Source organism: Acanthaster planci, linkage group LG04 (assembly GCF_054643075.1).
Source record: "Acanthaster planci isolate LZ-2023a linkage group LG04, COTS_SCS, whole genome shotgun sequence".
Taxonomy (NCBI): Eukaryota; Metazoa; Echinodermata; class Asteroidea; order Valvatida; family Acanthasteridae; genus Acanthaster; species Acanthaster planci.
The window spans coordinates 16,298,997-16,320,624 of NC_141780.1; the positions used below are offsets into that span (position 1 = coordinate 16,298,997).

Genomic DNA, 21,628 nt, shown 5'->3' on the forward strand with positions numbered 1-21,628 from the left:
TTAGCCCCTTGTAAGTTTTATTCAACTCTTAACCATTTGGTTTTTTTTAAACAAGAAACAATTTACAAACACAGCCTACTGAATTTCATATTACAGTGCAAAACCTTGTTATTTTAAAGTAGCTGTGACGTGTTAATCTCAGAAGAATTTCCAAACATGTTTGCCCTTGTATCATACCACTTTAATGGCGAGTTGTGACTTACTGCAAGTGTTAAAATGACGGTTGGTATGTGTGTTGGTGTGTCGGTACGTATGGGTGTGGTTTAATCTGCAATCGTCAGTACAGCAAATCAAATACAAAAATCAATACGCAAAAACAATAAGCATCTAAATATTATGTTAAAATATGCATCAACCTATGAATCTGGTTTGTAATCCAAAACAAAGCCTTGAGTCAAAAAATGAGTATTATATTCAGAGTCAGAAAAAAAGGTATCTATAGCATGTCCCAAATTTGTTATAGCACAGCCATATCACACCAAATGTCAAAGCTAGCTTCCAAACTCCACTCTTCAGGTACGTACGTTAACCTTAAATACTCAAAATCAGCACAGGATCATCCAATTCATAATACTCTTTACGTGCAGGTGTGGAACTGACCAGGTCTGACGTCACTATTTTACACTCATAACTTTCAGTTCATCGTGCCCCCCAAAATCCCTCCTTTAAAAAATCCTAATCTGTATCACATACTCACAACATTGGGCGTATCAAGATTCAAGCAAACGTCAGTGGAATTCTTCCATGAACTTTGGCAAATGCAGAATGTGCAAGCAAAAAATGTGATGGCACGACGCCCACTAGATATTATAAGAAATAAAAAGTATAAATATCCCTGTCATTGCCCGTGCAATTACTACTTTGTTCTGTAAGTTTAGAGAATATGCTTTAGGCCGAAAATTAACTACTGGCCTGTTTAATTTAATAAAAATGAATGGAAAAAGAGCTGAATAGCTATTTAACCCACCTTGAAAATAACTGTGATTTTTCAGTTCACGAATTCCAAACAAATAAACTACCAATGCATCCCAGAGAGAGTGAAAGACATCAGTTAAAACTACAACTTTTAAACGGGCCGCCATTGACCTTGTTACCCAACCATTACACGCAAGTAGCAATACATTAATGTCTTCTTAACACACCTGAACAATGTTTACTAATCGATAGAGAAAGTGGATACTTTGTGTTACGTGTGTGTATTTACACGTGGAAGCAGATCTAGAATTGTGCCTTTGATGCATGAAAGTGTCATGGTGTGGATTGTGATTAATTATGAGAAGGCATGACTTTTTTCTAAATAAAAGTGGCCAAAAAGCCAACCGAAATTTTTTTTTAAATGGCCGCGTTTTCACCATAACATAATTTAAACCAACAAGAATGGCTTTTTGAAATAATTGGTATTACTGTCTTGTTCAGCTTCAAAATAAGTTTGTCAGCTACATGAAAGAAAAAAATAGACACACGATGTTTCCGAACCCACAGTAAAAGCATACTTAGAAAATGGTTCCAAATGACCTAAAAATTAATAATTTAAACTATATAAGATACTCTTTTAGGTTTTATTTTAATTAATTGTGTTTCCAACTCCCAAATGATTCTAACGAACGACATAAATACACCCTTTCCTTAGGGGCAAAAATACCTAAGTGAATTTGCATTACTGCTGAAAAATTTCCGAATACAACGCACCAACATGGGTCTGAGTATTAAGACCCTCATATGTCATCAGGGAATTTTTATGTCAGTTGTTGTAGCATGTACTTATAGAATTAGGCGGGCGCCGAAATTCAGGCAGTAAATGTCCACCGGTTCACCCCATAAATGCGCATGTGGAGAAAGCATGGTCGACTTGGTGTGCTACACGAAGCCAGCAGCTGAACACATTTTGCAGGTCTATTTATTGGCCACCTGACGGTCGCATCATCATTAACCTAATAACAGTCCTCAGTCCTCCAATTTCAATATGCGCCCTTGCCGGTTTAAATCAAAGTAACTATCACACAATGACTGGTCCATGGCTTAAGGGGCCACAATACAGCTTTTTGTAAATACGCTCGACACAAAGGGGCAATTTCACGTCACCCCGGCTGTTTGGCGCTGACTTCTGTTCTCTGTTCTCTTCACTCAGCGACACAAACAAACATTTTTGAAATAGGGCCTACACATCTCCCCGGTTTAGTATAAAAGCAACACTAGTATTGTGACTGGAACTGATTGATTTTTAAAAATGCATGGTAAATCATTTAGTGTTGAACACAAAGAAAACGAAAGAAATGATAATTGTTTTAGGATGAAGAAAGTTTTTTACCCTACTGCATGTCCTCGTTGTATTTATATGGCAAATCGATTGAGAACGTATTGTACATTGTTACAGATATTTGGGTACTGAAATGGAAGATCGCCTGCGTTGGGTGGAACCAAACAAAGGCTACTCTCTTGAAGTGTAACCAAAGATTGTGATTCCTTTTAATAGAAAACGTAAGTTTTTCAATGATGTGGATGCGAGGATTTTGCGTTTGAGTACCATAGCACATGATAGCACTGTATGGTATGAACACGCGAAACAGCTAGACAGGTAGAAACTGCACAGAGTTACGAAGTAAGCTATTACTATCATGAATTTTATGACGTCGATCTTTAATCAAATACATAAAGAACGGGTACTTGCCTAGGCCAGTGCAACTGTAGCCGATTGCTCCCGTCCATTAAAGGGTCATTATTATAAAGCTAAGAAGTAGGCGCAGATGGCAGTTAATGAGGGCCAGAACAAGTCGCTTTTCCAACTCTTTTGTTCCTCATTCTACCCCGCTTATGAAAGATGTAAAGATATAGAGTTATTTTTGTTATTGAAGAGTCAGGTGGTTTGTTATGCTGTAGCTAATGATGATTATTTATAATGATATATCATCTTTTCTGTAAATGAGGTCCTTTGTAAAGTTGGTTAACTTTCTCTTCGTATTTGTTTTGTGTTGTACTTCATTATATCTGCATGCAAACAAAAGGCATTAATTTCCTAAATTGGACGATAATTCGAATTGAACAGCTAACTAAAAGTGAATGGTTTCAGCGACCGGCGTACAGCCTCAACATCCATATTATGATAATCCACATTCCAAGCTGCTGCATATGCGCCAGTAGCCTGTCTTAGCCCGACCTTATGACTTTAGAGCATGCTGTTATCTAATGGCCTTAAAAAACCAAAGAGAAAAACAGAAGGCCCCGTGTATTTTTGTATCCAATATACCATTTCATATCCTTTTTGTGGCACCTTCTGGTACCGACTGGCGACTTAATAAAGCCACTGCACCAGTGTAGGCCTACATACTACTTACTACTTTTTCTCACAAGTTACAGCGCCTGCATGGAGAATTTTTTCTCTCAATAACTGACAGATGAACCTACAGAGGCGGTCCAGCATTAACCCTAAAAGAGTCGGGACGGAACCCCCCCCCTCCTCGGCATGTTTTCCGATATCACCGTAGTGCAATTTTCTCTGGAGATGAGCCCTTAGAGTTTGTAGAGTAACTCATTTCGGTCATTTTTACACCGTTTTTGGACAAATGGGGCATAACGTTCTTGCGGTTTGTGTAATGATAAGGATTGTCTTTACAAACATGCCAGGCTTAAAAATATGGGACCTGGCACAGCCGAGTTCTTAGAGGGCGGAATATCCCGCCAGCTGTGAGATTGGCTTGAAAACCTGACTCTTTTAAGGTTAACCCCTTGCTGCTGGGTGTAATTTGAAGTTGCTTGGCGTAAAACTGCATGGTTTTCAAGATGTTACATTTTCAAAATTCTTCACAAAAGCATAGCTTCATTTACTGGACGTTTACACCCACATGAATAACTGTCTCAGGTTTACTCGGATCTGACGGACACATCTATTGACGCCCAAGTATTTCAGCCAGGCCTGCCGCCTTGAAAAAATTGGAAAAAAGTTGGCAATTCCCAGCAGCTTGGTCTTTTGTTCCGAGTACGGTCTAATGTTACAGTTAATCGTACTCTTGCGTACTGCAATAACTGTGGTGTTAAAATCAAAACGTTTTTGTCAGATGACCACATCATAGGGTGTTTAACACCAGTGAAAAGTGTTGATAACATGGGGAGGGGGGTTAATTTAACACCCCAGTTTTTGCAGTGTGGGATTCCCTGCACAGAAAGAGGCCTTAACCTTCGGGTTTTTTTAATTTAATTTGGCAAAGCTTGATTTTTCGATGCACAAAAAAACGGTGCGCAGCAGGGGGTATGGGTTAGAGGGAATCGAGAATGCAGTGGGTTTCAACTATTATAGTCCCAAGCATGCAGCGGGAAGTTTACTGGCTGACTTCTTCAAGGTTACTGGGGTCAGCTGCGGTTAAGTCCACATCTTCCCCTGTCACCCTCTTGTAGACGTCCTTGATGTCACTGCAAGTAGATTTGAAATGAGTCGTGGCATCGTACGACTTGGTGATGAAGATCTGTTTGAATAGTAAACAAAAAATAATTGCAAAAGGTCACACGGAGTCACCGCCCTTTGTTGATCCTACCCGGTCCAAGTCTTTGGAGAATGACATCGCATCGCAAGTGAACCAATAGGACAGATCCAATCTGAGTCGAAAGGTGCGTCTGCAGATTAGCCAATGTGTGTGCTTTTTCCTATCTGACGATTTTTCTTTCTTCCAGACACAAAATGCTCAGGAAGTCAGGGTAAACAACTTATATGCAGCGGGATATCGGTGTTATTTCATAAATTCGAAAAAAATGCTACTTCAAGGACACGAAGTCCCTATGCGTGCGTGCATGGAAAACACTGAAATAGGAGTTCCCGCTAATAAAACCTCTGAAAAGGGCATAATCAACAAATAAAAATGGTAAAACATCTGTAGATACTATCTTGATCCAACTCCAAAAGATTTATTTCGAGGAATGAATATCTCACATAATCCACCACTGAGAAGGAACCTTGTCAAAAGTCTCTTGAACTCCGACTTTTAAACACCATCATAACCTAAGTTAGAAACTTAGGTTAAAATGGCTGGGATTTACCTTCCCCAGTCTTGAAATAAATCTTCCAAAAATCTCTCAGCCGATTCTAAAAACTGGAGGAAGGAAAAGGTTGAAACAATCCAAAAATAACAAGACATGAAAAATGGAGAAAGCCCACAACAAAAACATGGTTACCTTGTTGTCTGTGCCGTCGTTAATGGGCTCGTACAGGTCTGACACCGAGTTAAACTGGGCCTTGATGGGCTTCAGGAGGTCTAGTGCAATTTGAAGCTCGCTCAGTGGATCATTTGTCTCCACCTTGCAGGATGCTGTAGCGATGTAGAAATTTTTGGAGGCCACGTTGTGTGCAAACGACACACAGCAGACGTAAATATCTGAAAAAGAACAGATGTGAACATTTTTGTGTACTTCATTTGAAGAAATTTGTTTGCGATTAGATCATCTGTACTCTTGTGCTGAATGAGTTATACAGGGCTTAAAAATCTCTATTTTTGTCTCCAACTCAAACTTCGTCTCTGTCCTCGGGATCGGGACCACGTGGCCGACCTTAACACTTGACAAATGAACTCAACCGTGACATCCCACCTAGGTATTATGCCCCTACATTTAAACTCATAGCTACTCCTCGAGCTCAGGCAAATTCACAATCCCCCACCTGACTCACCTGACTCCCGGCCCGGCACTTGACGGCAAGGAAAGATGATCTGGGTCGACGTCGGATCGTTTCCAATTGAGTAGATAGGGTGGTCCAGGATGCAGATTGCTCGCACCACCTGTCCGGTTTTCTTCACCAGGTCCGGGAAGTAGGACGGGTCGCCCACCACAAGCTTGGTGCGGGCAGTCTCTCCCTCGGACTTCACCCCGACCGCCTTGCCGCCGTCCATCACGATCTCTTCAACGGGCTTGTCCAGCATGTAGGTACCCCCGTAGATGGCACTCAACCTAATAAATGAAAATAAACACAAGATGGGTCCCGGGGGGGGGATTGTTGTCACGACTTCCAAATGTCTTTGGCGATGGATATCTTGAAATCTAGATCTGTCAGTTGCATTTCCTTTAAATTATGCATGTTTTCCAGAAGCTGCTTCTTCAATATTGGCTTGAAATTGCCCGAAATGGATAAGTACTTTGAAGGTTTGTGTTGTGTCAACTTGTTCACCACCCTGCTAAATAATTTAACTTTTTTCAACCAAATTTTTACTCAAACTTCACGTTCCCTGGCCTCTTCATTGGGTGCATGAAATCTGGTGCTTTTTTGAAGGGTTGGAACATACACCGTCTACTCTCACCTGGCAAAGCCTTGCGGTAGCTCCCCTAGGCCATACAATGGATACAGGTACGGGCTCTTCCCGTTTATAGGAACAGAGTCAAAGTACAGCTTTATCCTCTTCACGGTGTCTTCACATGGACTTTCAAAGTAACTGCAAAAATAGGAGAAAACGTAAAAACAAGATTTACGTACATGCATGTGGGCCCCAAATCTCTTATCTAACTGACATGGGGCAGCAGTACAGTAAGCGAAGAGAGAAAGTGTAGGCCAAGCCACAAAACTGCTATGACAGTACAACACTAGGGCTGCAGCATGTTTGAGCGCCGCGGGTTTGAATTCAATCCATCCACAGCAACTTACTCATCATCCGGGTGAAGAGCCATGGCGTGACCAATGAGATCGTGCAAGTTAAAGACGCCAAAGAGATTGAAGAAGTCTCCTGTTTTCATCCCTTTCACGTAGCCTTCCTTGGGCACCCCGTCCTCTTCTGTGTACTCCATCACACAGTTGATAAGATCCTGAAAGGGCCTCTTTTCTAACAAAGAAAGCGCAGCTATACGTACACAGGTGGAGGAACGAATAGGGACAAACCAGAGAGAGGGAAAGAGAAAGAGGGGGAAGGGGGAGAGAGAGCTTTGTAAATCGTAATAGCGTTTTTATGGGAATGGTCAGACAGTTTCAAGAGGACAACCTGAAATATGCCTTTTGCGGGTTAAATGTGAATAAAATCTGGTACACGAACTGAGTCATCTGATTTCACATAAACATAATTTGAATTCCCCAGACCAGAGACACTGTTGCTATCCCCTCGTGTTTCGGGGCAAGCTTTTGCATAGCAACCACCATCTCACTGGTTCCTTATGCCCTTCTTATCCAGTGTATTGGTGTAAGGCGTCTCTTAAAAGCAAAAGCTTGCCCCGAATCACGAGGTGCAGCAACAGTGTCTTTAGTAGGGAGAATTGTTGTTCATGAGAATTTAAAGAACTCAGTGTGCCGGATTTTATTCAACTTTAACGGGTAAAAAGCTTATTCGTTCAGGGTTCCCTACAGAGAACAAACACGAACAACCTGCTGCCAGAATAAACCTGTCCATATCAGCAAACTCTGCCAATCCCCATTTTACGATTGCTGAAATGTTTATTTGTTCTATAATTTACCTCATCTATCCTACAGGTGCCCCTCACTGAACAACGGGTTCCATGTGAAGAAAACTATGGGACAAAGAGAACCCCGCCTTTGTGTTGGTCATTGTTATACTGGTATCTCAGGAATTCTTTTCAGACATCTAGGGGGATGTGTTTAAGTGGCAATAGGTTGGAGTGTGTATAGTGTGTATAGGGATTGGACCTGTTGGGGGGTACCTTCTGTACCATTTCGTGCCTGGTATAACAGGTTCTGCAGTATACATAGCTTTTGGACTCTGAGCGGACTCTGGGGGAGCGGGATAGCGTAGCGGTTCTTTACTCGCTTTGCACCAATGAGGCCCGGGTTCGAGTCCCGGCTTGGCCCACGCAACATTTGGTTTCCAGTCCATACTCGCTCTCGCAGGTTTCTTCCAGGTACTCCGGTTTCCCGCTGCCTCTAAGACTGGACTTTCTTCCCCATTCAATAGGGGTCCCCATTAGAAACGAGTTGCAAAACTTTCAAGGGGCTATCCCTGGTGTCACTTAATTGTGATGGAAAAATCGACTAAATCCACAGCCTTTCTTAATGACTGGCCCGCAGGATGGCTAAACAGTGACAGTTACTGCCGAATCATCCATGATGCTTTCTTTGAATTTCAAACAAAGTCTTTATCCTCAATGTCAAGATATGCAACTTGACAACTATAGGTGTGGAGCCTGCACACAGGTTAAACATGCAATCTCACTGGGCACAAAATTCGAAAAGGCTCTCACAGAGAAAGCAGAAACATGCAAGACATGCAAAAAAAGCAACTAGGTAGTTGGTACTTGATGCTACACAAGATTTTTCATTTTCACTTTCCAAAGAGCAGTTAGTCAAATGGAAAGTAAACACCGATGTCAGCTGATGCCAGATAGAGGCACATGCATGGCCCGAGCAAGAATCCGACCCGCGAGGCTGCCACACTCACGAGATGCCATCACCTCCCTAGCAGACGCGGGAACGGGTGACAGTCTGCCCTTGTAGAACACGTAACTACCCTCGACTCTTTTCACCTCCAGGTACCTGGTCACACCAGAGAGTATCAACATTCGGACAAGGTCTCCTGCAACAGAACAGACGACAGGACGCATCAAATAGGTAGGGTGCACTTTGACAGCTTATGATCTCCAAGGTGCGAATGAAAGACTCGCACGGCCCTCTCAGGCAAACTTGAGTAACCCTTCATGCTAACATTGCTCTCTGAAATATTTACACATGGTAGAATGGTCCCAAACAAAATCATTTTCCGAGCATGAGGCCTGACCCAAACTTTCAAGCCTCTTCTCGTGGTCTCATTTTTCCGGCGTGCTAGGATTTCCGGAAGAACTCATCGGATAAATAAACACGTTGTCGCATCGTGCCCATGCGCACTCGAATGAAGACAGCCTCCCCTTCAGCCTGTACGCGTGCACTACACGTTCTTCGCGCTCGGCCGGGCAGCTTGCAAGACCCTCATAAGGCGCCCTCATTTGAAATCCTTTATTGTACAACGTGGTCGAGTTCGCTTGGCCTGTTCTTAACACGGGTTTCTTGTTCTCACGCTCGAACGGCGGGAACAAGACTCAAGAATACTGTTCTTGGAACAGGATCACACGCCACCTCCTCGTTTTGGTTTTACAGGAAACTCACGGAAAAACTCGTGAGATTTTGATTTTTGAACAGCTGCAAAAAGTAGAGAGTTGGCTTCCAAAGCTATAGACCATGTAGACAATGGGAAGTTTTGCAAAATTAACACTAATTATTTTCCGAAACACAGAAACGAATGTTCCTGTTTATATAGAAAAGAATTCAGCCCATCCAAACCTTAACTCTCGAATAACGTACATGGACGCCGCCATGTTGCATGTGATAACCGGTTGTTTGTTCCCGGCGTTCGAGCGGCCGACTCACGAACAAGCGGGAACAAGCTTCCCGAACTCAGCTGTGTGTCCGTCACCAGTCAAGTCCGACTGGACGAATAAGCCAATCGGACCTCCTGTCATAGTTATTCATAATTGCATATGAACGACATGACGTATACAAAACTTTCACCAATCAAAGTAGTTAGACTTGTGGACTCGTTCATTATAATGCAGGTATGGACGACCTTAAAAGAAGTCCGCCAATTTTATTGGCTGCTACCACTTTTGGTAGATGAGCGCATTCGCTGTGTACAAACAGTTGGCAGATTCGTCAAGTTAGGATTTCTGAACTGAACTCATAGTGTGGTGGACACAAGAGGGCGCGAATCAAATGACGGTGCTCGATCTCGGTACGTGTCCAAAGCAAAAACGAAGACGTCACAGAGATCCCGACTTGAGTACTGTTGCGCTCCCCTAATATCAGGACCATGGAAGCATGAACTTTTGTTATTGTCCCTATAGCATGTGATATTCAGGGCCAACGATTAAATGAGCGGGATACAAAGGGTTTGGGTGAAGTCAAACTGTATGGTTGGTTCTTGCTCTCACTTCTTTTCTATTATGAGTCTATTGCTTAAACAGCTCAAAGTGGTATCGAAGGAGGTGCAGCTTAACTAACGGTGTAACACATGATATGCAAAGTAATAGGGGCGAAGATTTATGTATCTAACCTACGGTTTGGCGGGACCATTGAGCAGTCCAGTCAGACAGAGTGAATATGGTACGGTACAGACTCATCGGGCGGGCCACCGCGACGACAACAGCTTGACAGGGCCACGGTATGTCGCACCGACCGCACTGCCGCTTAGAATGCGATGTGATGAGCGCTATGATCGTATCGCCGCAAAATGCAACACTGGTTCAGCACAGGACCAGGGCAGCGGGGAACACGGGGTGTCTCGCCTGGCAAACGGTTCAGACCCAGCGATGACAGACCGCTACGATGCTTTACAACAGTCATTGACACTCTGGGCTGGTTCACACAGCACTCGCAAGGGTCCCAGCCAAGATAGCCGCACGCGTATATAGTTTTGCTTCACCATAAGAATGGAATTCAGCAGTGATGTAGTCGAGTACTTTTTGAAAACCAAGTTCTGTACCAAATATTTAACTAGTTAGGAGGGAACAAAGCTGAGGTACATCGGCATTTGATGGTACATCCATAAAGGTAAGATTGCAAAGCAACATAATGATTTCAGACCATCACTGTTTGATTAAAATTAACTTTTTAGGACAAAAGTACTCGGAGAGTACTCGGCCGAGTACTTTCCGAGTACGTCTCTCCTTAAAACTTAAATTTTACACAACTGGGAGTGTCTGAAGTCTAACATTTATTTTGTAATCTTACCTTTGCACATTTACCATCAAATGCCTGTGCACTCTGGCTTTATTCCCTCTTACCCAGTTCAGTATTCTGCGGAGAACGTTGGTACTCGAAAGTACTCGACTACAACACTGGAATTCAGAAGGGTCCAACCGCTGCATTGCGTTAGATTTTGCTCGGCACAGCATGGGTTTGGCCAGACCGATGAGATAGGCGTAATTATAGGATTCTTGAGGTTCATAAATATGAGAGTCGTTCAAGTATGGTGTACTCTTTACGACACAAAAACATACATTACCATTCAGACCCACATGGCACTGCCTCTGATATCTACGACTGAAGGTGCCTTATTATGTACGTTTTGGGGGTGAGTTGCGTACACGATGCGTTAATGCGTTTCACACGGACATACAAATCGATACCATTAACACAACACACTTGTACATTGCGTTTGGCCGAAGTCGCCCTGGGAACGATTTGGACAGATACGCGACGCTTGGCGCAAGTGTTAACGTGCCCATGGACAGGCTCCTTGAAGACGAACACGTGGACTGCGGGGCAGGCTTGTATGGACAATTACCTGTGCTACCTACCACTGCCCATGAAGAACTTGGGGATGAGGTCTACGTTCCAGTCCCTGCCTCTTCCGTAGGATTCGTCAAATGCACTCTGCGGCTTGCCGTACCTCGTGAACAGCTGTACAGTAGGAGAAAACACCCTATCAATAGGCTTTATGTCGTTCCCCGAACCTTTCATATTCGGTGTAGTATTGGAAACCTCACTTTCCTTTTATTTTAAACGTTGCTTTTATAACATTTCAATTGAAATCTATTTAAAGTTTGAATAATTCTAAACAAAAACTGCATGAATTGATATTGAACTTTTATTTTCTTACGGTTATTTGTGACCTGTCACCACAAAATGTATTGAAAGTCGGAATTTTCAAAAACTGAGATATTGGTATTTTTTTTTGATTCAGCAGAAAGAGAGCTTTCTAATGGCATGTACATGGAACATTTGTACATGGAACGTATAACGTGACATTGTGACATTATTCTGGCAGCTTTGCGTCTTTGTTCCCGACATTGTTTTTACATTCAAGACCAGGCGCATATGTACATCGTGCCAGGCACGATGGGCCAGAAAGAGTGCAGAAAACTTTCCTGCTTAAATCCCTGCACAAAGCCCAAGGTCTCCACAGACAAATTTTCACAAAATTTTCTGTTTACTACTTTTCCTCAGTGACATTTCCCCCATCCCACATCCTAAAATGAACCACGGCACTAAAGGAATCCATCATCTCTAGATAAAATTTCAACGACGAAAAAAAACCAGTCTTGCAGTGCTTTTCATGTTTGTCTTCTATGCAGGTCCTTTTGGTGCACTCGTACTTTGCACCCATCTGTTAAAACTCTCTCAAGACTTCCTCTTTGACGTATGACCCTCATTTTTACTTCCCGACTACGTTAGGCCCAGAAAGTCTCTGGTTTCTGGTCAGCGCGACGTAGACCTGCGCGTTGGCAAAATAAAGAGGTTTTCTTGTATAACGATGCCCTAACGATGCTTAATTTGACTGGAATCCTGCTACTGCGCAATTTTAACGTGTTTTCAATGAGGCATGGTTGAGTAATATGTACAGTAAAGGACTGAGTACCTCTAGTTCCCCATACATTTAGTTGGGCACTTTTTCAGATGACATCATTTCTGTATTATACATTTACATCTGGGAACCAGACAAACGAGGTGGTCTTGTTTCTGTATACAAGCTGAAAACGCCTTTAAACAGTAAAAAGTGCGGGGCCAGTCTATTCTAGCGTTGGTAGCGGCTGGCGTTAGAGAGCATGCAGTCACGATGGACTTTTCGCACGTTATACTTACATCATTTCCAGAAAGCATGTGAGGGTAATAACAACAAGCCGCGTCACCACTGTTGGAGTTAGCTCCTGACCAGAAACCGGAGACTTTTGGACCTTACAATCCTACCTGTGCAGGAAGACACTTTCTGTCGTATGCATTTTTAGACAGAAATAGAATAAACGCAGCCAAAGTTTGTTTTCACTTACATCTTCAAGCGGTGTTATAGATGCGCTCTCGCCACCATAGTACGTTTTTTTGTCCATGTGAAGCACTTTCTTTCCCGACACAGACAGCAGTCCACCGATGATACATTCCTGACAAACAAAACAGGGCAATTTTTTTTACGCCTACACAGAAAGAAATTCATGCTGACGGAAATGAGGCTTCGCAACTTCAATGGATAGGAGACGCCACGTGATCAGATAGCCAATCATAAGATTAGGTACGCAAAAACTGTCAAAACGATCTAAAACTGACGTGTGGAGCAATAATTTTGTCACATTATTTTAATACTTCTCGTACACGCTGTTAACTGACATTTGCATTAATCCTAGCTAATATTTCAAACTTTGGCTGATCTAGATAGTTGTTCTGTTCAACAACTTCCAAAGTGAACATGTATTGAAATTTGATAATGGTCGTAGCGTAAAACACTCTGGCACCTGGATACGAGAGAGTTTAATAATCCCTACTGGCCTACAGAGCGCGTCACAGGCTTGGGCGGATTTCCAATACTCAATTTTGGCTCCGTCTCAGGCTTCACCTGTTTTTTTAACTAGCTGACTTTGAAGCTGTAAGCGCAGTAATTAGTCTAACAGTGCCACAAAACATTAAATAAGATGCAAGAGAGCCAGAAATTACAGTAATCCAATTTATTTTAAACGCTTCAGGCCCACAATCGGGGATTGGTTTTGGGAACGAAGCCTGAGACGGAGCCCAAGTCGAGTATTGGAAAGGGCCCTAATTGAAGTCAACCGACCTTCGCTCATACATGTAAATTATTAGTTATGTGTACATGCGCATAAATAACGCTGAGACACAAAGCTTGAGCAGTCAGTTGAAACTGTACAGAGGCACAAATTTCAAAGCCATTTATCTCAGCTTCTGCACATTTTTTACATTTGTCTTCAAAAAGCCCATTATCATGGCGTTCTATAACCGCCAAATTCGCGTCGTACCGTCGCCCGACGCCATGACGCAACGCTACGACGGTTCTGTTGCGTCGTTGGATCACGTCGTGATGCCACTTTTTTTCTCATTACATGTACTTTAATGCTGTATTTAATGCGTTGCGTCGTGTCGTCGTGGCGTTGCATCGTGCAACCCTGCCATATTGTATGCAGCCCTGTTCATGATGCCGTCACGTCGTGCGAGCGCGTCTAGCCGTCAATAGGTTCTAAGGTTTTGCTTTCCTTGAGTTTTTAAGAATTAAATCTCCAAAATTCAAAGATTGTTCTAAAAATGTTTTAGCCAAACAAAACTCATAATGGAGGGCGCTATAACCAATTCATTTTGGGTCTGTCAACTGTAACCTTGCTTCTACAAGAGCAACTTTTCGATAATTGTGCATATATGTATTATTATTCAGGCCATAACCAACCTACTATTGTGTGAAATGGCCTTCAACACGCCACCTATGCTTATCAACCCTTCGTTAGTGCATAACAGCATGGGAAAAAGTTCATGCAAAAAAGTAGAACTTATGTGGTAAAAAGAGGGCTGTATTTTACTACATAAGTTTTTCTGACATGTCCTGCAAACCTTACGTTGCGTTTTGAAACTTTTTTGCGGCCAAAGCATGTGCAAAGTAGAAAACGTCAACGAGAAACTGGGAATCCGTTCATGGTGGACGCCGTGTTAGACATTTGGACATGCAGTCTATATTTTGTGGTCACAACGAATGGTGTCAAAAGTGACATCTAAATTTAATTTGTCGGAAATCTGTCGTTACTCGAGGGACTTCAAATTTCAGGACTCCCCCGTAGTTAGTTCGGTCAACTTTAGTTTGCAAATGAAAGTCGGTTATTAGGCCTACTCTAGTGTTACATGAATGATAAAGGCCCAGGGCTAGCCCTAATTTTCTTTGCAAATTTCATGCTTTTGCCGAAAAATAAATATTGAAAACCTTAGAAAAAGAGGATCTATGAAAAATGTATAACCATGGGCATTTATACCGCTTCTCATCTGACCATCCCACCCCTCCCATCAGCAGTACCCCAGGGACTGCATCAGCATGATCAGGATACATGATCTCCAACAACTTTGCAAACCATGAACTTGAAATAAACGGAGGATTTGCATTTTACCGCAGTATTTTTGTATTTTTCTGTGGTCTGATAAACAATTCCACACCCACAACACGGCAAAAACTGGACAGATTTACGGAACAAAATCCAAAATTTTTAAATGGTCTTATTTCCTACCGCGGCTCTGTGGTTACGACGTTGCAAAGATAATGGTAACCAAACCTGCAAGAAAGTCCGAAAAACAGCTACTGCACATGTGCCCGCGAAATATCGTCTAGTAGTATAAATTTGCTGGTACCGGATAAATCATGGAGGTAGGAACAATGCCCAACAAAATTGGTTGAAATCTTGCAGGGAAATATTTCACAGACTTTACCTTAATCCCTGTGCCCAAAATAATCGCGTCGTACTCTTCATCCATCGTGAGAAAGGATCTAGTTCAGCTCTTGTCAAAGAGGTGAAGCAAAAACAGCTTTGTTCGAGGAAAAGGGCACTTTCCCACTTCCTGGTTCACGCTGTAGAATCCTAGAGGGCTGTTTCAAATCCCTGATGTCCCCTACCTTCGCTGTGGAATTGATAAAAAAGTTGTTTGGTTTTATTTCTGAGTAACCCTAACTAAAGAAAGATATTGGTATTAGGATTAGTGAGACCGTTACACAGACCGAACTTCTCCAGGTTACTGTTAATTAATGAGGCAATTAGCGTGTAGATTTCTCCACAATGCCATGAATGCACAGTAGTAACTGAAATATTTTGACACGACATTCGCTCATTGCACGCTCCTGCCACAGGTATGCAGAGCCTCGATCTGAGAAATATGGAAGGGCTGCATAGCACCGTGATCAGGATATCGACAAGAATATAATATCAAATCAGTGCTCTGAAATAAGTGATTGTCGAGCTTTCGGTAACTGAATACCTTCTTCAGGGCAAGTGGATTCAGTTCACAGATCAGTTCAGCTGAATCTGCTTGCCGTGAGGAAGGTACTCAGTTACCGAAAGCTCGACAATCACGTTTTTCAGAGCACTGATTTGATATTATATTCAGAGCCTCGATCTGGTAGCTTGTAGAATCGTGTCAGAATCACGTCAACGCAGCTTTTCAACTATTGTCCAATGGCATGGTACAAGAGCTGACACAGCACGCGGAGAATTACTAAGCAACATCACAGGAATCACTGAGCCGGCTTGCACGGTGTGAAGATCGAGATCGAGGCCCTGCATGCCTATGGTGGCAGCGAGCACAGAGCGAACTGGGCGCTCGGTGATTTCGCGGCATCAAATTATAGATGGCGCTTTGCACGATAACAGACTTGTTTCCGTACCCCACGCAATCTCCAGATCGCCGTACATCACAGTAGTGGGGTCACATTGCTACAAAACGTACTTGACCTTCACGTGGGTTTGTATGGATTTGCACGTAAGCCTATTGCCATATGGTCTTGCATGTAGTTTGGATGATGAATATTCATGATCATAATCAAATACTCCGATTGTATGGGGGCATTTCATTGTACATGTGGTTTGCATTTGGCCTTGTTAATTGAATAAAAGTACTGATTACGTGGACGAATCATTTAAATTTCTTACTGCATGTGGTTATGCATTAGTATTCATTTTCCAATACAGTAGTAACAATACAAATATTGCTTTTTGTCAGTGTTTCCAAACTCGTGCGAATTACTGGGGAAAGTCATATAAATCAATTTGGCTTGATGTATTTATTTCTTGGTATGAAAGAAAACTTAAAATTACCAAAACTCAGAAACGACCTTGGATTTTTAAGCTTATACATGTCTACGCTGCGAGCGATAGCAGGTTGTAACTTTGATGAACTGTCCTCTGGGCTGGATTTCAGCCATAGAGTAGAGGCTGCTCATAGGGGTGTGAGAGCTTAATGAACAGAAAAGTGCAGGATGTTTACACTATTCATGGATTGACAAACAACGTGCAGCTGCATGAACTTCAAAAGTTCTGCTGAACAAACGGTAGGAAACTATATGTCGTTTATTTTTCCCTTTTTTGCGGAAAATGACTTTGAAAATGGAACTTCGGGCACCTGTGTTTCAACAACTGACTTAGCCGTACTTGCTACATCTGACTCTGACTTTATGGGTGTATCTGTATATGTATGGTCTTGCATAGGGCCTAAATCTGGAATCATGCATTTTCATGATCACATCGTAACCAGGTACTCGCAATGCTTGGAAGTATTTTACCGTGCATATTGTTTGCATTTGGCATTATTAATTCATATGAAAGTACTGGTACATGGAGTCCGATGAAGCAGCAAGTACCACAAACTGTGGTATGCGTCTGGTGTGTTTTAATATGCATCGAGGGTAAATGAAAACAAAGGGATCCCAATAAACAAGTAAAATTAATGGACATCGGGGATAAATGGAGAAATATTCATCGGGGAGAAACGAACAAGTTGGCGTCAGGGACAAATGAAGAAATAGGCATCGAGATAGATGAAGAAAAGCACCCAGGATAATTGGATAAAGATGCGCTCAAATACCATGTACAGTGAGAAGTTAGGTTTTGTTTCCCATCAAAACTGGCGAAAGGGAACATGCACGTGCCCAGACCCTTCCTCTGGATTCAACTGTAAATGTTCTTCAGAGATTGAATACGTGCAAGTATAAGCTATCAAGTTAGTAATTTTCATATCAGACCTCAAAATTGTTTATGATTTGAGCATTTCTAGCATCCCTGTGAAACGTGGTGTACGCTGCCACCTGAAATGGATTACATCGCTGCTTCTATTTGTGAACTATGAGAAATAAAAGGGCCGAAGCCGAGTAACTGTCCACTCGGTTTGTCAAGGCAATTTGCAAATGATTGCTATAAGTCTGAAAGTCTAAAGCTGACAAACAAATCCAAGGGTTGCTTGATTCCTTTAGCCTGTAAACTATAACACTTCCCTCTCTATACATTTGAAAGTTCAACTTAACTGGACATGTGTTTCAGGGGATATAGTGCTTTTAAAGGGTCTACCTTTATTAAACGTCACGTGACTTGTCATATGATGAAGTCATGTTCAGATGATGTCAATTTTTGTCTATAGCACTTCCCTTTCCAGAAACCTCCAAAGATTCAACCCAATGACCTGTACTTTAAATGACACACCTATGTATCAACTCAATGGGTCATGGACGTCAGGAAATATTGAGCTTCAAAGGATGCACTTTAATGTCACGTGACGCGTCTTTTGATGATGTCATAACCTCATGATATCAGTGTTAATATACAACACGTCCACTTCTAGGTACCTACAAATTTTCACTCCAATCAGACATGTACTCGAGGAGATATAAGGCTTTAAGTCAGGCACCTATAATGTCAAATGACTTTTCACTTGATGACGTCGTCATCTAATGGTATAGATTTTGTCTATAGCATTTCCCACCTAGCTATCTGCAAAATTACATCCAAATTGGACATGTACTTTAGGAGATATGGGGATTTGTAAGATACATCTTTAATGTCACATCTTCTGATCACATCATCATCTAGAGATGTTACCTTTTGTCTGTAACATGCTTTCTTGTGTAGGGACACGACACATTACGAGAACAATGTGCAGCACACCACAACTTAAGGTATAAATTGAGGGGGGGGTCGACATGATTATTTGTAACACCTACCTCTTCGTCGTTGGGTCGTATTCCTACGAGTTAATTTAGGAGAGCACGCCCTCAACATTATACACAACATTAGAATAAGCTGGTAATCCTGATACATCCATTTATGAATCACTATAATTTTTGAAAACTTATTTTCATGAGATTACTCCTTACAAAGCATTGATATTGATTGTATTGTTTATCTTGTCCTTATTGATAGGGTTTTCCGGACCTGCAAATAATGTACAATGAAATAAAGAGTCGTTGTCGTCATCTTCATCAGCAGCCGCATTATCATCGTCTTGACAAACACTTTTCTTTAAGTCAACAGTCTTTCACTGTAATGTCGGACGTATGCGCTAGTATTTTACTGAATTCACTTAATTCCACTGGATTTGTACCTCTAATGACGAGGATTGGTCGTTTTAGAAAAATATAGTTCACGTGGAAAACGCTATCTCGTAACTTACTACACGAAATAAATATTGTACCTGCATACGTCATATATAATCATGCTCAAAGCCTGGCCGAACGAGTAAAAGGTATCAATTGTCTCAAAATATGTGTAATCTTAAGTTTTAAAAACGAAAGCATATTTCCTGGCTGGGGTACACCTTTTAGCAGACTTCTTGTAAGATATAACTTTCACCCAGCAACGGTATCGCAAGTAACACTGCCGTCCGGATTTGAGTCCCACTACTAGTCTCTTCAGGGATTTCAGGGTAAGCCTCCAAAGCAAGATCACGGACTGCTAGGTCCAACTCCTGTAGAGTTTCTTTAAGTCCATGCCGCCTGTTTTTCAACTCAACAAGATAATTTGGGGCCAGCTGACCACTGGTCCGGACCTCTTCTCCTACACCTTCATAAGCTCACTTTAAGTGAAACTTTTTGAACCACCACCAAGACTTCGCAGGGCATCACTCAGCTGAAGACTAGCAGCCAGACATTCCACTGCCCTCTCTTCACCCTACACATTCACCAAGTTCTTGTATATCTTAAAATGTTGCCAATAATCGCTAAACAGAACTTAACTTGTCACAAGTTATCCTCACAGGACATGTCAATGAAGTTTACTGGTAAAATTTTCGCAAGAATTTCTTAATATATATTCCTTTCTACAAACATATAAAAATTACAACAAATCGATCCTAAGCATTCCACTTCCGACACAGTTTGTGGTGGAAACTGACACCTTTTGTGGCGGACCCAGTAGACCAGCTTGATCGGAGATCGGAGTTAGACCTGGCCTTACCTCACAAGGATGAGCGGCTACCCAGACACAAGGGGAATATCAGCTAACGAACGGTGGACTAAGGCTAGTAGTTCGCGAGGTGAAAGTTTACAGGATAAATCTGGCAATAGGGCAATTGAATAGAGGAAATCTCTTAAAAATCATCCTCAAAGTGACGCAGGATTTCCAAGTGCAATTAATCAAGTAATTGTTTCGTTGTATTGCATTGTAAATGTTTATTGTAAATGAGGTATATGGATAACAAAAAGTTTATTTACACAATATACCCCAACAGGTAATGCAATATGCCTCTTGTGGTAAACCTAACCACCCGACTAGCTTTAAAACAGCAATCTATAGGCCTAACCAAGAGATGCCTCATACCAGCAAGTAGCGAAAGGGGTAATTACCAGCCCTAGCTCATAGAGAACTTAAATTTGCAGAAGTAATCCTCGAGGCCAGCTAGCACAAAGATAATAGGATTGCCTTCAATCGTCACTCCACTAATGGTGTTTACAGACGACAAGCAATCCAATACCACAGACCACTAGCTCGCACCCTAGGCTCACAACCTACTCCCAGCTCTATTTTTTATCTAATTCAGATCCCATCACGGCTTGCTGCTACACCTACCAGTTGTCGCAGTGTGTCCGGGCCGCACGCAGTGCTCCACAAAGTGTCTAGTGATGTTACCGCCACTCGACCTTCCAGCGATCTAACCACGCGCGCCCTAAGACACGCCACAAGCGCTCCTCAACGTTGCCCAGACCTTGCATTGCACGCGCCGCTGATTGGCCAATGCAGGCATTAACAACTATTCGAATAAATACCTATTCATAAATACCTGGGACAGTTTTTCTATTCCAATTAGCAGAAACGCATCACGTGACCGTGTATTGACATTTGATAATGCCCGCCGAGAAGCGATAATGCCTGTTTCGTAAAGCACTCGCTGGCACATGAATACGAGGCAGTTTAATCGGGTCTGATTGGTCAGGAGTCTGTGTGCTTGTAGTCTCGGGCCAAGACGGCAGAACTCGATAGCCGACTTGATCGGCATACGCCACGCGCCGATTTCTATTGCGCCCTCTCGTGATTTCATTTCACCAATCGACGGCTCGTTCTACCGTCTTGAGAATCCCCCACAACTGAGGCGTGGCCTTTGTATGCAAAATAGTAGTTTAATATAAACATTCACAATCGACCCTAGGATGCGAAATTGGAGCATTGGAGCGAGTTCGCATCAATAGCATCAACTTGTTATTTCTTCAGTTTTGCTGTAGGAAGTCTTTTACAGGCTTACTTCTTCGCTCCTTGTTCAAATGCATAAACCTTCTTCTTCTTAGTACTGCAAACAAACTCCTCAAACGGGATATACTCTTGTAGGTGTGTCGTAGCCAGTGTATACTGATAGTGGGCTCCCCTGATAAAAGTAGTTAGACCGCGGCCATATCAACGGTGAGAGTACTGGTACTTTAGTAGTACGTTTAGCCTCGCGTAGTGCTTGTGCATGTACATTATATCGCGTGATAGGTCATGTGATGCAGGTCATTGATCCATATTCATCACATACAGACTCAACCTTTATCCTTTAATGAAATAGACTGGCACTAATACATACTTCTGTTTCATTACACACGGAAGACTGGTTCCCGTCCAGTCACAGTAGAAATAGTTTAATTATGCAACCTAATTCCCATGGGTACGATTTTGCTGCGCCACGTTGGTTCCCCGTGAATGTCGTAAACAGCCCATAGAGTCGGGGTTTCCGATGACGCAATGCATCGTACGTCATCACTGCCTAATCACAACTGATCACCGTCCCTATTATATACGTTCGAAGCTAGGACTGGGACAGAAACCAGTCTTCTATCTCAACGGAGATGCGCTACAATCTGCAGCAGCCTCAGATGTGCAGGGAGAGAAGAGAAGGTAGAGAGAAGCAGGAAGGTCTGAATTTTGCCAAAAGTAGCTTGTACATGGTCCAAAACCATCGAGCATGTTATGATAGTTTTGA

At 42.3% G+C, this 21,628-nt stretch overlaps 1 protein-coding gene across 6 annotated transcripts; it reads right to left on the reverse strand.

Moving 5' to 3' along the window:
- Nucleotides 1-21,058, reverse strand: LOC110973994 (rab GDP dissociation inhibitor alpha-like). 6 transcript variants are annotated; one of them, XM_022225269.2, is made up of 11 exons: nt 20,245-20,367; nt 19,633-19,732; nt 15,128-15,316; nt 12,712-12,819; nt 11,242-11,344; nt 8,352-8,486; nt 6,617-6,809; nt 6,276-6,407; nt 5,651-5,928; nt 5,161-5,360; nt 1-4,457 (listed from the first exon to the last, which is right to left on the reverse strand). In XM_022225269.2, exons 3-11 carry the CDS (start codon nt 15,170-15,172, stop codon nt 4,314-4,316), a joined length of 1,338 nt encoding a protein of 445 aa, XP_022080961.2. In that variant the 5' UTR covers nt 15,173-15,316; nt 19,633-19,732; nt 20,245-20,367; the 3' UTR covers nt 1-4,313. The 6 variants fall into 6 exon arrangements, with proteins under 6 accessions (XP_022080961.2, XP_022080963.2, XP_022080965.2 ...); XM_022225271.2 differs by lacking the exons at nt 19,633-19,732; nt 20,245-20,367 and adding an exon at nt 20,915-21,058; XM_022225273.2 differs by lacking the exon at nt 19,633-19,732 and having other exon boundaries at nt 20,245-20,336.
- Nucleotides 21,059-21,628: the final 570 nt, after the last annotated feature.

Bases quoted from the DNA above. Each gene is read 5' to 3' on its own strand.
- LOC110973994 (XM_022225271.2), bottom strand. From the start codon at position 15,172: ATGGATGAAGAGTACGACGCGATTATTTTGGGCACAGGGATTAAG. The intron at 12,820-15,127 runs GTAAAGTCTGTG...TTTGTTTGTCAG, and splicing joins TTTTGGGCACAGGGATTAAG to GAATGTATCATCGGTGGACT. The intron at 5,929-6,275 runs GTGAGAGTAGAC...TTCATTTATTAG, and splicing joins CTACCGCAAGGCTTTGCCAG to GTTGAGTGCCATCTACGGGG.